The sequence below is a fragment of the Cupressus sempervirens genome, chromosome 9 (genome assembly GCF_028749045.1).
Source record: "Cupressus sempervirens isolate cs-2001-9-10 chromosome 9, ASM2874904v1, whole genome shotgun sequence".
Classification (NCBI taxonomy): Eukaryota; Viridiplantae; Streptophyta; class Pinopsida; order Cupressales; family Cupressaceae; genus Cupressus; species Cupressus sempervirens.
In genome coordinates, this window is record NC_143126.1 from 763034367 (window position 1) to 763050073 (window position 15707).

General features: G+C 34.8%; 2 protein-coding genes across 2 annotated transcripts; both read right to left on the bottom strand.

The window, feature by feature from the left end:
• Positions 1-3553: 3553 nt before the first annotated feature.
• Positions 3554-6158, bottom strand: LOC149540911 (ultraviolet-B receptor UVR8-like). Its single transcript, XM_089801974.1, has 5 exons — positions 6122-6158; positions 5499-5662; positions 4405-4652; positions 4124-4259; positions 3554-3998 (listed from the first exon to the last, which is right to left on the bottom strand). Exons 3-5 carry the CDS (start codon positions 4550-4552, stop codon positions 3695-3697), a joined length of 588 nt encoding a protein of 195 aa, XP_089658100.1. The 5' UTR covers positions 4553-4652; positions 5499-5662; positions 6122-6158; the 3' UTR covers positions 3554-3694.
• Positions 6159-9411: 3253 nt separating this feature from the next.
• Positions 9412-11891, bottom strand: LOC149540912 (uncharacterized). Its single transcript, XM_089801973.1, has 3 exons — positions 10699-11891; positions 10204-10612; positions 9412-10110 (listed from the first exon to the last, which is right to left on the bottom strand). The coding sequence occupies exons 1-2, from the start codon at positions 11551-11553 to the stop codon at positions 10439-10441; spliced, it is 1029 nt and encodes a 342-aa protein (XP_089658099.1). The 5' UTR covers positions 11554-11891; the 3' UTR covers positions 9412-10110; positions 10204-10438.
• Between the last annotated feature and the right edge of the window lie 3816 nt (positions 11892-15707).

Sequence of the window (15707 nt, forward strand, 5' to 3'; positions counted from 1 at the left end):
GGGTTCCTAAAAAGATCGACATCTAAATCCCAGAGGTACCACAAGACACGTAGGAAACCTAATATGCAAGCGGGAAAGTGTCATCGCAAAAGTCACGTAGAAGTTACCCGAGCAATCCCTTAGGAATCCCGGGTCCCTACTGATCCCTACGGCCACTAGTATCCTCTCGTACTGACAAGGCATACTATGGAATGCAAGGTCGTAACCAAGCGTTCTCTCTACCCCATCCTCGTTTGTACTAGCACTCAAGGCATGGGAGAGAACATACAATTATCTTGTTAGGTTCATTTCTCCCATTTAGTGTAAATATTTTCACTTATTAAATCAACTTACAATGGGTTACTCCAGGCAGCCTCTTAGGGCCCCGATCCCCATTGCAAGCCACTTCCCGACACTACACATAGATAACCTACCCTAGGCTCATGAAATCACGAATCAAAGAATCATAATAAAATCACCTTAGTCCTATACAAGCAATTGAAAAACATCATAAAAATATAAGCCACAAAATTACATCAGTTCTTCATGAGCAACAGATAATATCAAATAATAATCATATGATCACGACAATTCTCTATCAGCAACTGAAGGCATCAATGATAAATCACAAAATCCAATGGTTCTCCAATGAGCAACCAGAAAGTATCCCAATAGTAAATTACAATACTGATCGAAGACTCCAAAATGGTCAAGTCAAAACATGACATCATCAATAACATAACAAACACTTCAGTCCTCTCAAGCGACCGAAAAGCAATCCAAGTATAACTGATCGAGACTCAAAAATGGTTATCAAATATAACTGATCGAGACTCGAAAATGGTTAAGTCAGGTATCTCAAATACATACACTTTAGCTTCACACCAGGAAACTGGAAAGCAATAACAAACAGTAAATACAATCATGTCATAGAGCATTTCATCACATTACCATGGTCGGGTTAAGAAAGATCAAGACCAAATCATCATGACATCACATTCACAACCCCGAGCCTCTGGTAACAACCTAAACTGGTCAACGCTAAACCAACCCCATAACACTCAAACATAAACAATATATAGAAAACATCATAGTCTCACAATTGGTTTTGATTAGAAAACATACAGTTGAGTTAAACAATAAGGTTTCAGTTTCAGTGTTGTCAAACCTAAATAAGATTAATTAATGATACATAAAGCATCATATGATATTTATTAATAATTTATTTATTTATAAAATTATTAATAAATAATAAATTTTCAATATAATTTAAAATTTAATATATTTTAAATTAACTAATAATAATATTAAATAAAATAATTATATTTAAAACGATTTTTAAAAAGATGATTTTAAAAAATAAATAAAAAATCGTAATACTTTCAAAAAGAAACAGCGTTTTTTTAAGGCCCGCCGGCCTGCCGTCCACCTGCGGCCGCAGGTGTTACTGCTGCCGCAGGCAGCAATACCACCTGTTGCGGCAGCATGGGGAAGGGTGTGGGGCGTGGGAAGTGGTGGCCCCGCCCCACCCCAAATATATATATATATTTTTTAATTTTTTTTTTATATTAAAAAAAATCTCTAATTATGTTTTTTAATAAATGTATAAAATAAATTAATTTTTATTTTAAATTAGATTTATTTAATTTTATTAAAACAATATATATATATATATAAAATAATTAATGTTTATTTTAAAATTAATTTTATTTAATTTTTATTAAGACAATATCCTCAAGAATATATATATATTTTATTTTTTATTTTTTATTTTTTAAATTTAAAACTTTCAATTTTACATTCAAAACCCTTACTCAAATCTTAATTTCTTAATCTAGAAAACAAGAGTTCTAATAACTCTTCCAGTCTCCATGAATACAAAAATTATTGACGAACAATTAATGAATTCACAATATTGAAAGGTTAAAACTTTCATCACAGAAAAATCCAATTTACAAACCACAGACACGAAGAAGACAGGAAAGGATAATTGCGTAATAAATCGATAATCAATAACACAAGACCCTACCTGATCCTGATGCTATTATGCAATCTCTAAAAACTGTAAGAGAATTCGCTCCTCTCAATAACCTTCTTCTGGAAAACTTTCTTGGTATCAGCCTTCTGAAATTCGCTTCTAAAAGTAGTCTCCCAAAAATTCTCGTCCAAATACGTGTATCTCAAAAATGAACCCCCAAAGTTGTGATAAGCAATTTCTCCTCAAATCGGAGCACTAATTGTGCGTTTACCCGAGAAGACTCTTTGCACAACTCAGTTAATTCCAAATTAACCTTTATTATCTTTTCTTTTAATTTGCATTCATCTTTTATGCACAATAAGTTGAATTATTAAATAACTTTATTTAATATTCCACTTGACTTCTATTTTAAGTTAATTTATTACTTTAATCTCATGTGCACTTCATGAAATTAAAATAACATTATTAATTTTTATTATTTAATCTTTTAATTTATTACTCAAATTTAAACTCATGCTTAGATCATGCGATCTAGAATTCTTAATAATTTAATGTCTTTCAACATTTTAAATTAATTTTAGAAACTTAATTGATAACATGTTTAATTAATTTAATTAACAATAATATTTAGCATTTATTTAAAAATGAACTCCAATATATTATTATTAAATTAAATAAATATTATCCTATTCTAAATTTATCTTTGAACTTTAATTTCCAAATTTAATTATTTTATTTAATTAATTTCTCAATTAATTAAATATTAAAGATATCATATTAATTCTCCATTAAATTAAATCATTAATTAATCTTTTTAATTAGACTTAATTAATAGAAAACACATCAAGGACTCTTATAACAACATACGAAAACCCTACATAGAAAAGCATATACTAAATCAAAACAAAAAGGGTTATAATCACGAAATTACATCATTTGATGCATTCGAAGGGTACTTAATTCAGATACTTTTCCTAATTATCAATTAGGACAATTGGCTAAAGGGTTTAGGAATTGGACTTAAGAGTTTATCTCCCCTCTCTTACCATTGAGACAGTGCGATAAGGTACGCTCATCCTGACGATTCAGGGAAGTCGATACCCGGTACCTGCAACCTGCATAAAATTCACGCATGTACAAACACAATATTCTAAGCTAAACAGACAATGGCAGGAAGTGGTGCATCGTGTAGATCCCGACTAGCAGGTGACTACGACTCCTTTCCTTAACCACATCAAAAACACCATACATAAATAAAAACAAACACGCATACCATACACATGCAATATGGGGTAAGTATCCATAAGAAAGCACGTGTGATAATAAACCATCTAACTAATCATCATCGATAACTGAAAACATTGAATAATCATCATACATGCATGAAATATAGAGTACCAAGTAATCTCATCATATAATAAACTGAGTGTAAACCAACATCTGATAATCTGTAAAATAATAATACTAATCATCCAACATAAATTGGCCTAAAAGAGTTTGGCAATGATGACAGAAATGCGACTTAGGGGCAGGCACTACAATGATTGCAGAAAGGTATTGGCTACCACATATTTCCTATGATAGTCCTGCATGAGATTTCACAGAGATTGTTTTATTTGCTTAGATACTCTTACAATTAAGTTGTGTGTACTTGCTTAAATCTGTATAATATTTACAAATTCGATGGTTCTTTCAAAAAGAAAAAAGAAAAAAAATTGGTTTCTTCTGTGCTCGTTGCTAAATAAGTAAGTTTCCATACATTCTTATCAGATAATAACTCACATCAAGCATTTTCAGCAAAAATGGCAACCTTATGGGCTTGAGACCATTTCCATGTACACCTATAATATATGAACCCTCAGGAAGTTTCATAGGCTCTGTAATTTCAATATGTTCTTCCATGTTCACGTAAGGTCCTGCAATTGAAGTTACTTGAAAGTTTACATCTTCACTTGACAGGATCTCATCAACAGAATTTCTAATTGGGGTGATCTTCTTGCCATTCTCCTGCTTATACTTTGTGCTTATTAATTCTGAGCATCTGTATACAGAACAAACAGAATTGCAGTGGGAATGATCACTAGTTCTTTAGACTACATGCATCTGTTCTTGTCAAATCAAAAAATAATCAAATACCATTCCATATAGCTATTGAATATTCCGAACCTCTGGTCTATAGGTGTAAAAGAGTCCACTTCAGATGGGCGATAAACTGTCAGTGTGTGCTCCCCAGCTGCCACAGCATACAGAAGCTGGCAGCCTTCTCTTTCAACATAAGATATAAGCACTGGCTCGAGCTGCACTGTTCTGTCAAAGATGGGTTAAGAAGAAATAAAGATCATTGCATTTGAAAATAAAAAGTTATGTCAAACAAATACCGTTGTGATAGAATCCAAAAATGAGAGATAGGCACTAATCCTAATCAGGATTCAGCAAGTGAGGTTTACCAGTAGTTTTACCAAGTTGGTTCTGTTCTCCATCTCCCCAACCATATACATTTCCTTCCTTTGTTATCGCAATAGAGTGTCGAGTTCCTGCAGAACCTTGAATAACCTGTATACGCTCAAGGACCTTCACTTGCATTGGAACAAGCATATCTTCTATAGTTCCCAGACCAGTTGGACCCCATTGACCTCAACCCCATTGTTAAGGTTAGCAGAAAAGGCTTCACTGGGATGAAAACGTGGAAAAGGTGCTAACATGGTGCAGTTAAAATATACTTAGGTCAGTTATAGTTTAAAGAGAAGGAATTTCCCATTTGATTCATTAAAAGAAACTAGGAATTACAAACAATAAAAAAGGACATCCATTCCAATAATGAAAATGGAATTTATACATTAATTATTTTGCTCTAGCTAACCTGCAGACAAAATAAACTTTCATTCATAAAATTCATTTGTACTTATAAGCTAAAAGAAATGCTTGTTATCAAGGACAATAAGTGCATCATGAGCACCACAAAAATCTTGGTGCCTGCCCTTGATGTTAAGTTCAACTGTTCAAAGTTATAATGATACGTAGAGTTAGGATTTTGCTTTACAAGTCTTACTAGAGATATTCATTAATTAAAATTCAAAAAAAAATTCAAAAAACTGTCTACCTTCACATATAAAAGTACAGTTATGTATTTTTCAGATTTCCCATTTATCTTTACTGTTTTCCAAGAAAAAAGAATGAAATATGTTTTCCTAAATTCTCCACCATTTAAGTACATTTATATAAGGTTGACAGAAAAGGCCCCAAAAAGAGAGGAATGTCATCATCTACCGTATCTGAAGACATTGCATGGCAATAATATGATAATTACATAAAAGCACAAAGCTAACCTGCCAACAAAACAAATCTCCATTCCTGAAATTCATTTTTACTTATAAGTTAAAAGCAATGCTTGTAACAAGAGCAGTATGCGCATCATGAGTACCGCAGAAACCTTGGTGCCTGCCCTTGATTCTTAGAACCTACTGAGTTCAGTTCATAGTGATTCATAAGTCCAAATATAAAACAGATATTCTAAGCTTAAAGACTTAAATTAAATACTTACAGAAAAGAGTCTTCTTCATTGTTGATAGCCATGGTATGGTAACCTCCACATATAACTTGCACAATCATTTGATCAGCCAGCAGTTTCACTTGTAGAGGTTTAAACTCATTTTCAATATAACCATGTCCCAGTTGCCCATATTCACCTCTTCCCCAGGTGAAAACCTTTGAGCATAAACAAATCCAGTAAAATGCTTATCAACATTTAGACAATTCCGTTGAGTTTGGACTACACTAAGTTAAGAGACTAGGACGCATTCCATATATCAGTCTGTTCCTTACATATCAATCAGACAGATTCTTATCTCACAAATTCAAATACATTAGATCACAATCAAGATTCACACTCAAAAAACTAATCACTTCTACCAAAGAAGGGGTTCATAAAAATGAATACATTGTGGACTGCAAAAAATGACTATGAAAAAAGCCTTTCCCACTGGGATATAAGTTTCGAGTACTCCGCATGCAGATATATGGCTAGGGCATACAAATTGCTTGTGTATTAGGAAAAAAGGCTTGATATGAATCAAACTTGAGTGACTGCAAATTGGTTATGGATCTCAATAATCACTAAACAAATCTCTCTTCAATCCCTGAATCATAAGTATAGAAATCACCAACCTGACAATGCAGCACTGTGGTTCTCCACGCATGCTATCTGATAGAAAGATAATTCACATGTCAAAGCATGAAAAATAGAAAGAAAAGGACAAAATCATCAAAAATAATAAATGGTACAGAGATTTAAGCCAAATCACAATTTGCATTCATGTAGTGAGCAACATCCACTACGAAACTGACATGATTGTACATAAGAATGGAACTTGGAAAACAAAGTATCAAGAAGGATGTGAAAGTGAGATAAAATAGGAATATTGTATTCAAGGATCCCAGAAAAAATAGATTAAGTTAAAAAAAACATCCACAGTGCATACATGTATTGCAGAAGATGCAAGTTCTTTTTGATACAAACAAAATCCAACTGAAAGAAAATCTCATGACTAATAAGTCATTTGGAAAATATGCATCAAAGCAATTATGCAATTATTTTCAGGGAGCTGGTGTTTGATTATTATTTGTTTGAATAATGCTTTTAGTTTACTCAAGCATTATAATAATATAGGTCACAAATAGTGGCTGAAAAAGCTACAAGTCATCATTGTGATGCAGGGTTGTTATTGAAGATTATAATCCAATCCGAGACCTTATAATATGACAAAACAAGATCATCGCCAACAAGAAATGTAAGCCCTATCCTTGAATGATGGGCAACCCACGGACAACAATATTTAATGTTGATTTCATTCCCTACTCACCATAAGCTAAGGATAATTAAATTGGTAAAAAATAAAGAGATCAGGAGGCAGAAAAGTAACAAACATTCCACAATTGTACAGATCCATAACTAAGATGTATGATTGTCTCTGTCATTTAAACAAAAATACATGGTAAATGAAGGCTCAACCTCATCACTACGAGAAGAAATGGAAGGACAAGACAGCTGAGGCAATTACATCTATATTGAATTCTCCCGTAATTAAGATCCTGAATTTGTACTCATCTTGGCCCATTGCTTTAAAACTCATCCATGACAGAATATTCTAACCAGTTGCTTTCAGAAGGATTCTTTACTCCTCATAGTTACCCCTGATGTGCAACCTTAGCTCAAAGGTATCACTCAAACCAATATAAGAGCATTAAGCAAGGACAGCTGTTAAAAAACATAGTAAAATACACCACCATATATATTGACGTTTTAGCCCAAATGACATAACAAAAATGCCAAAATACACCGCTCTATCAATGCTTCAGTTCATAAATAATCAAGTCAGCATTAATAATCAGACATCACTGACCAAATAATCATCAAACAAATCATCATCATCATTTGACTATTGCAATTAGAAGCACAAATAGTGCCACTAGCATTAGTAGTAGCAATGTCACAAATAGTGTCACTAGCATCAGCAGTGGCAATGTCAACCTTAGGGGCAGTCTAAGCGTCACTAGCTAACTCATGATCATCATCATCAATTACAAGTGGATAAAGGTAGGGTATCGAATCTTCCAACTCTGCATGCTCAGGTTCAACATCCCAATGCTTTGCCTCCCTTTTTGGTAGGCATTGTCTTTGTGTGTTGCAAGTCTTACGTTTGTAAAACAACAACAGCTAAGAAAAAAAAAAATCATAGACCACAACTGAGAGAGGCATAAAAACTTTCTTTGTTGTTGTTATCAGATTAGGCTCTAATACCATGTTAGATATAGCCCAGAAATCAGAGAAACAGCAATAATGAATAGCCAGAAAAGACACAAGAGACTCACAGAAATATCTTGGGAAAACCCTTCGAGAATGAAGGGAAAAACCCAGCCACCCACAACAAGAGATCATTCTATTGATAATGAAATTTAAGTGTACAATGTCTTTTGCTTGATGCAATATACATAACATAAAGAGAGACTTTTCACATTACAACTGAAGGTCTCTACAATTTCCAAAACACAACTCTTTGTATTTACATGCCTCAATGCATGTTATAAGACACATGTAATTATATTTAATATTACAATTCATCATAAATGTCCTTTTCAGCTGAAGGTGACCATAACAATAATAACAACCAGAGATAAAGATCTCTATCACAGCTACAAACTCCAACAATTAAAGCCAAATCATAGGCAAAAGCAGATCCTCTACTGTATCAAAAGTTCTGGATTGCTGAATTTTTTCAATTTAGAATTCCAAATTTCTGCAGCAAAGCAGCCCCAAGAATGTTTCTAACACCTGAATATGAACTTTTTCTTCTATAGAATGTTCAAAGTTATAAGAAATCAAGCATGGCTTTAGGCCTACTTGAATTATTTTCTTAGACAATTGACATGTAGATTGGTTCAGCAAGTTCTCCTTTCATTCTTCTTGTTCTTTAAAACTAATTTCCAAACTAGATAATGACATGTTGGGCATTGTGCACAAGAGTTTATGTGGTTTAGAATTGACGTGCACAAGAGTTTGTGTGGTTTCAAATTGATGTGCACAAAACTTGTGAACATCCTATTGCCTCTGATTGATAACAACCATATCATAAGCATATTGCCTCTGATTGATGTGCACACAATTTGTGAACGTACTATTGCTTTGCCGAAGGTTCCAAGCCATTGTGATTTCTTCAGCTTGGGTTCCTTGATTGCTGAACTATAATGACCCGATCAAAGTTTTCTAACATTTTTGTATACCTCCACTATTGCATCATTTATGTTTTCTTAACCATGGTTGCAACTTTGTTAATAAATATTTTCTTCCATATTAGTCAAGTTCAATTTTTCTATAAATTGTCATTACAAATCGTTTGATCAGAAGGTTTGAATAAGCAGCAGCATCAAAAGCATAAAGATACTGTGGTAAAGGGCAAAGGTAAGGGTAAGAAGTCTGAAAGTTAGTCAGTCAAGGGCATGTGATAGAGGTGGGTTACTTGAGCCTGCTTGCAGCAGCAGAATTGGTCCTGTTGCTGACAGTAAGGGACCGTTTGGTTGCTGAAATACAACCGGAATAGTCATTGTAAATTAGAACATCAAGTTGTATTCTTCATTTGGTGCGCAGAATGGGAATGGGGAATAGGAATAGTATTCCCATATTAGGCCGAAATGAGCATAGATCCATATTAGGAGTTGTTTATCAGCAAAAACTCCGCAAAGTATTCGGCAATAAATCGGCACTTTTATCGAACATTTGAAAATATAAATTTTCTTAAAATATTCTTAAAAATGCATACATACACACTACATTTGTAGAACTGTGAACATATAATGATTTGAGATATCTAACATATGTAAAGCAAAGTTCTGAGTTAAACAATAATTCATAATTTCATAGCAATTAAAACTTAGTAGATTAACATGGTAATAGAATCATAAACCGAAAAACAAGTATAACTGTATAACATTAAAATATAAATAAGTTCAATACATATAGCAATCAAACTCCATGAAAGTTTGAAATAACAACTTCTGAATACATATTAAGTTCAACTTTTAGTATCAATGAAAACTAAAAGTAGCAATCATAAATTGCGTCTACGAGTAAAACTCAAAAAAAATTGCTGCTGCTGGGTGAGTGGTGTTGAAGTAGTTGCCGTAGCAACATCCTCAATAAGTGCCCTAGTAAGTGCCTCACACTCCACAGAAGGCTCTGATGGATGACCAAGCTCAGGTTCCACCTCATGTGCTGCCACATCTGCATCCCAGTCATCTGCCTCCATCTCAAACTCAGCTAACTGCTCATCTGTCAATAAAGGTTCACCCACATCCTCATCTGCGCCCTCACCATCAGGAGGAGCAATCCAATCTGCTGAATATGGATCAATGTCATCCAAGTCTAGTGCTGCATATGAAGCTTGCCCTTTCACCTTCTTCTCATGCAAGAGAAGGTTGTACTTCACATAGACCAAGTCATTGGCGTTTTTGAGTCAACCTATTACGTTTCTTTGTGTGTATGTTTTGAAAAGTACTCCAATTTCTCTCACAGCCAGAAGCACTACAAGGCTACGATAAATTTTGGATGGCAACCTGTCGAAGATTAGGCGTTGTGGCACCATAATCTTCCCACGACAGATCTACAAGGTTTAAAAAAATCATTTATGATGCAGTAAAACTTCCAATAAACTTCACGAGTGAAATAAATGGTATGAACGCAAGTTCTTTTTTACCTGGCTGCAAAGTGTATCTCCTACGCTTGCAATCTGGAGAAGAAAATAATGGCCCCTCTTCCCTCTTGTAGCTCTGCAACTCATCAAGTATGATATCTCGGAGGTCCGTATCAGCAACCAATCTTCGAATACATGTGTCCAAGCCAATTTGAACCTCTGCATCTGCTTTAAAAGTGTTGGAGAAATAGTACTTGGGGTTCAAGCAGTAGGCAGCTGCATGTATGTGTTGGTGGAGTTATCGGTTCCACCTACGATCAATGATGTTCCATATGGGTCTATACTTGGTCTCATTTGACCTATACAAGTGCTGAATGGCCTCTTTTGCGCTATCCATAGCCTCATATAGAAACCCCATGGGGTTTTTATCCCCATCCACAATTCGTAGAACCTTCACCAACGGCTCTGATACCTAGACATAATAAAACATACAAAATCAGCCAACGAAAATATTTCAAAATTAAATTCTAAATCATCAATTAAGATTTGAAAACTTACTTTGAGGGTCTCCTCCATTAGCTTTTGAAAGCTACTATCAAACACAATCCTCACAATCTTCTCTGCTTCAGGCTTCTTGGCATAAGGACTCTCTAACCATTTCTTATCAAGAAACATGCGCCTAAGGTCTAACAATGTCTCTGATATGCTTTGCAAATTTAGAAAATTAGTAGCAAAGCGTGTGACCCCTGCTCGTACAAGATCCTTACCACTAGTGTGCTTTCTCATAAGACTCAAGACCCATTTATGATTGTAGATGTACTTCGCAATATTCCTTCCATCTTCAACCACCTTCTCCACCCAGCTCAATTTCCCTAGATCCTCAAGAAGCAAGTCGAGACAATGGGCAGCACAAGGGCTCCAAAACAATGTGGGATGTCTCTCCATCAGAAGTCTATCGGCTGCCACATACGCAGCTGCATTATCAGTCACAATCTGGATGACATTAGCCACTTCCACTTCTATTACCACCTCATCCAACATGTTACACAAATTTTCTGCATTTTTCACTTGATCAGAGGCATCAACTGATTTTAGAAATACCAACTGCCCCCCTGAAGCAACTAGAAAGTTGATGAGTGTCCTATTCCTACCATCAGTCCACCCATCAAAGATAATAGTGCAACCTTTTTGTTCCCAAACTCTTCGTTGCTCTTCCACAAGCTGATGAATGTTGCTTACTTCGTCATCTAACAATGGCCCACTCACCTCATAGGGAGTTGGGGACTTGAACCCCTTACCAGACAAAGAAATAGAAGTTACCACTTGATCCCAATATGGACTGCATAAAGCATTAAAGGAAAGATCATTCCGGACCCAAAATCTCATAATTGCCACCTTTGTCTTCTCATGCATCTCTTTGTTCCATGCAGTACCTAGTAAGCCGGGTTGAGCCCCAAGAGTGTTACGTGGAACTCAAAAATCTGTTAAAGGCCCACTTACACTTCCCGATCTTCGTATCCGAGGCCCAATAGTAGAAGAACTTTCTCCACCTGTTTGTGATCCTGTAGAACTAAAAGATCCCATTGGGGCTGCCATGGCCTTGAATATCCTCTTTTTTGCTGCCTTACTTTGTGCATATTTTTGAAGGCTTGTCATAGCCTCTCTTGTAGCCTCTTCTGGACACATCTCACACGATGTGATATCATTGCATGGAATCTTTGCAAGATGATATTTCAATCGGCTTATACCTGAAGTCATCCATTTAAAGCAATGGATACATTGGACATCTCCTTTCTTTTCTCCTAGGATACCATGTTTCCATAAAGGGTCTTTTGATCTGCCACCACCAGTCATCCTGTTTCAGTGACACACACAAGTCCACTGAACAAGAATGAAAAATCAAATATTAGATAAGCTTGAGATAAAACATAATTGTAACAATTTCTAAAATAGTATGAATCTAGAAAGCACAAATCAGATTTAAATAATGAAACCAGAAAACAGAAATTAAGTGCAATTCCCAAAATGCATAAGTTAATCAAATAAATTGGAATGAGGTCTATTTAATAGGGATAAATCATAGATCTATTAAAATATATTAAAGATTAATTTATATAATTGTATTATTTTATAAAACTCTTAATAACTAAAAAAATTAAAACGGTAAAATAGCAAATGGTGTGATATATTTATTATTTATAATTTTATAGTTATTAAAAATGAAAAAGATGATATAAAATAGATATTAAATTATTACTGATAATTTGACTTATTACTAATAATTATTAATTTATTAGTATATTACTGAATAATAAATAATAAATAATAAATATCTATATTTAAATTTAGATTTAATATTTTATCTTACATTTGCTAATTTTTAAAAAATTTAACAGTTATTAACTTATTAATATTTAATATTTATAGTTTATTAATTAATAATAATAAAATAGCAATTATATTTTAACCAGTCTTATATTTATTAGTAACTATTGTCAATATTTTTTTTAAAAATACAAAAAACCCCCTTACCTGGTCATCAATGTCGATTTTCTGGCCCCCGACTGAAACTTGTAGCAAATGCCAAATAAGATCAGGTTCAAACACACACGTTTTCAGCAAATGAATGGCACCCTGTGTTTTCAGTTTCAAACACATGTTCTACGATAATTGTTCTTTGAATGGCACCCCGTCTTTGAATGGCTACTTCACTTTGAGTTTGAACGGCACCCCGTCTTCACTGTTGGCGTTCAGCAAACAAAGCGCCCCAACAATGCCTGCGGAAGTGTTAGAAGAAAAACGCATTACAGCAAACAAAGCATTACTGAAAACACGCTTGCGGAAGTGTTGGAAAAACGCGTTTTAATAAAGTTTATAAAAACCCTAATCTGCACGACTTTTCAACGTTTTTTTGGGCGCTTTTTTCATTTCCACGCGAGTTTTTAACCTTATTATCGCCGCGGGTTTTTGCAGTATTTCGGCGCCGAAATATACTGCGTTTTATTCGGCTACAGGAGGGTTTCGCGAGATACCGCGATTTTAATGTTTTTTTGGCGATTTTTTAAACTATGATGTAATGTTATGTCTAGGGCAATGGAGAGATGAAGGAGAGAGTCAATAATCAAGAGGATGTTGTCTTTGGGGCCTGATAAAGATTAAATTCTATAGCTTGCGTCAATCATATGTTGGCCCATGGAAATTAAACCTATACTTTTGTAAATAGAAATAACTTGTGTGATGTATCAATCATTTAAAAACTTGCAACTAAACTCACAACTTATCTAATTCACGTAAGCTACTATCTAATGCAAGGGAATTAATGGTTACCTAGTTAAGTAACACCTACGTAACTACATTGTTATGATGATTTTTATATGGTGGCAACGGATGACACAGAGGTTATTTTGGGCATCTAGTGGATGGAGTCTCTTGATAAATAAAAGTTTCAAGAGATTAGATTTTGCATTCAAGATTGATTGGAAGGTAACCATTTTGAGAGGATGTCCAACAAGGAACACAGAACCATTTCAGCTAAGTGCATGGAGGCGATTTGTGGGCATGATAATGTGGCATGGACAGCACATCACAGTGTTTTGTTTCTTCTAAACCCTTGGACAAAAGCCCTAAATATTATCATGATGATCTTCAAGCGGTGTTGGAGAGACATAAATTTGGTTTTCAATGATATTCCCCCTAGGTACTGTCGAGAAGAGGATTTATGAACAAAGCCAGTCATTACCACTCCTTACAGTCATCCAAAGAAATTCAAAGATGAAATTGAGAAGGCAAGGCAACCAAGGAGCATCTAGACATGGGACACATCAAGCCTAGTTTGAGTACATTTTCATCTTCGATAGTAGGACTCTAAAGATGTGCATTGACTCTGGGGCTATAAACAAGAAGACAATAAAGAATAGGTACCCAATACCATTGATTGATGAGTTGTTGGCTGACCTACATGGGGCTGTCTTCTTCTCAATGATAGCTCTCGATTCAAGTTCTCATAAGACAGCTTTCAATGGTCATTATGGGAACTACAAGTTCTTGGTTATCCCCTTTGGGTTGACCAATGCACCTACCCAGTTCCAAACTGCATGAACCACATCTTCAACAAGTCTCCGAGGAAATTTTTGTTGGTGTTCTTTGATTACATACTTTTATACAGTAAAATATGGGAGGATCATTTGAAGCATTTATTTGAGGTCTTGGAAATAATGGAAGCACAATCGTTGTATGAGAAGGCCTCTAAGTGTGAGTTCAACATCATGGAGAGCCTATACTTATGGCACATCATCAATGAACAAGTACAAGTGCACCAAGAGAAGATTCAGACAATCCTTGATTGGCTACCACTGAGCACACTCACAAAAGTTAAGATGTTCTTTTGCATATGCACTTGCTACAGGAGAATTTTTAAGGGATCTTTACAGCTAGGAGCTCCTTTGATCAATCTCATTAAGAAGGGATCATTCATATGGAAGAAAGGCACAACAGGTATTTGACAAGCTGAAGGAGGCTATGAGCACATGTCCAATTCATGCATTACCAAATTTCACACAGCCTCTTGTGCTCGAGTGTGACATATCAAGACGGGAATTGGGGCAGTCTTAATGTAGAACTGTCACCCCATTGCTTATGACAATAGGGAGCTTAAGGATGTCAAGAGCCTGTACTCTATTTATGAGAAGGAGAAGCTCGTGATCATGCACAGTTTGGAAAAGTTCAAATAGCATTTGGTTGGCGGAAGGTTTGTCGTCAGAAGTAAGCATAACAATTTGAGATACTTCTTGGAGCAGGACTTAAATGAAAGGCAACAAAAATGAGTAAGATACAAGCATATGATTTCAATATTGAGTAGGTGAAGGGGAAGAACATGGTTGTTAATATCCCATATTTCAAGAATAACACATGAGGTTTATTTCTCAAGTCCTTCTGCTTGGCCTGTGTCCATTTAATGTGATTAGTCCAATGATGATGTGTACTTTAAACCTTAATTATAAGTAGAAGCCCTGCCCAATAAAATGTTTTAAGAAATTGAAAACAATTTGAAATCACTACATACAATATTGAAAGATGTGAAGTTGAGTGTTCACACCCTAAAAGGTAATGAATTTTTTATACACTGACATGTATAGTTATAGTATCAAAAGTTGTGAAGTAGAGAGTTCAAACTCTAAGAGAATAAATTTTTAATGCCCCCACTTGTCTTGTTATGTCCTAAAAAAAATTGACTTGGTAAACACTGAATGACAATAAAGTTTTAATTCCCACACTTGTCTAGCTTGGATTTACCCTTTTACTTCCAATATGACTGCTTTTAAGTATTACAACTTCGTGCACACAGGTTCAGATGCCAATTTTCCTCTCATCTATGCAAAGTCTTTATTAAATGACTGGACTGCAATGAATGAAGACTTTCATCCAGCAAACAAATAAAGCAACAACGCTGATGAAGATTACAACTTCTGATAGACAACCATCATAGATATAGAGGATAGCTCCTGTAGCTACCAAACTTTAACAGATCAAACATATAGATCAATCAGATTAGAAACTACTATATATTG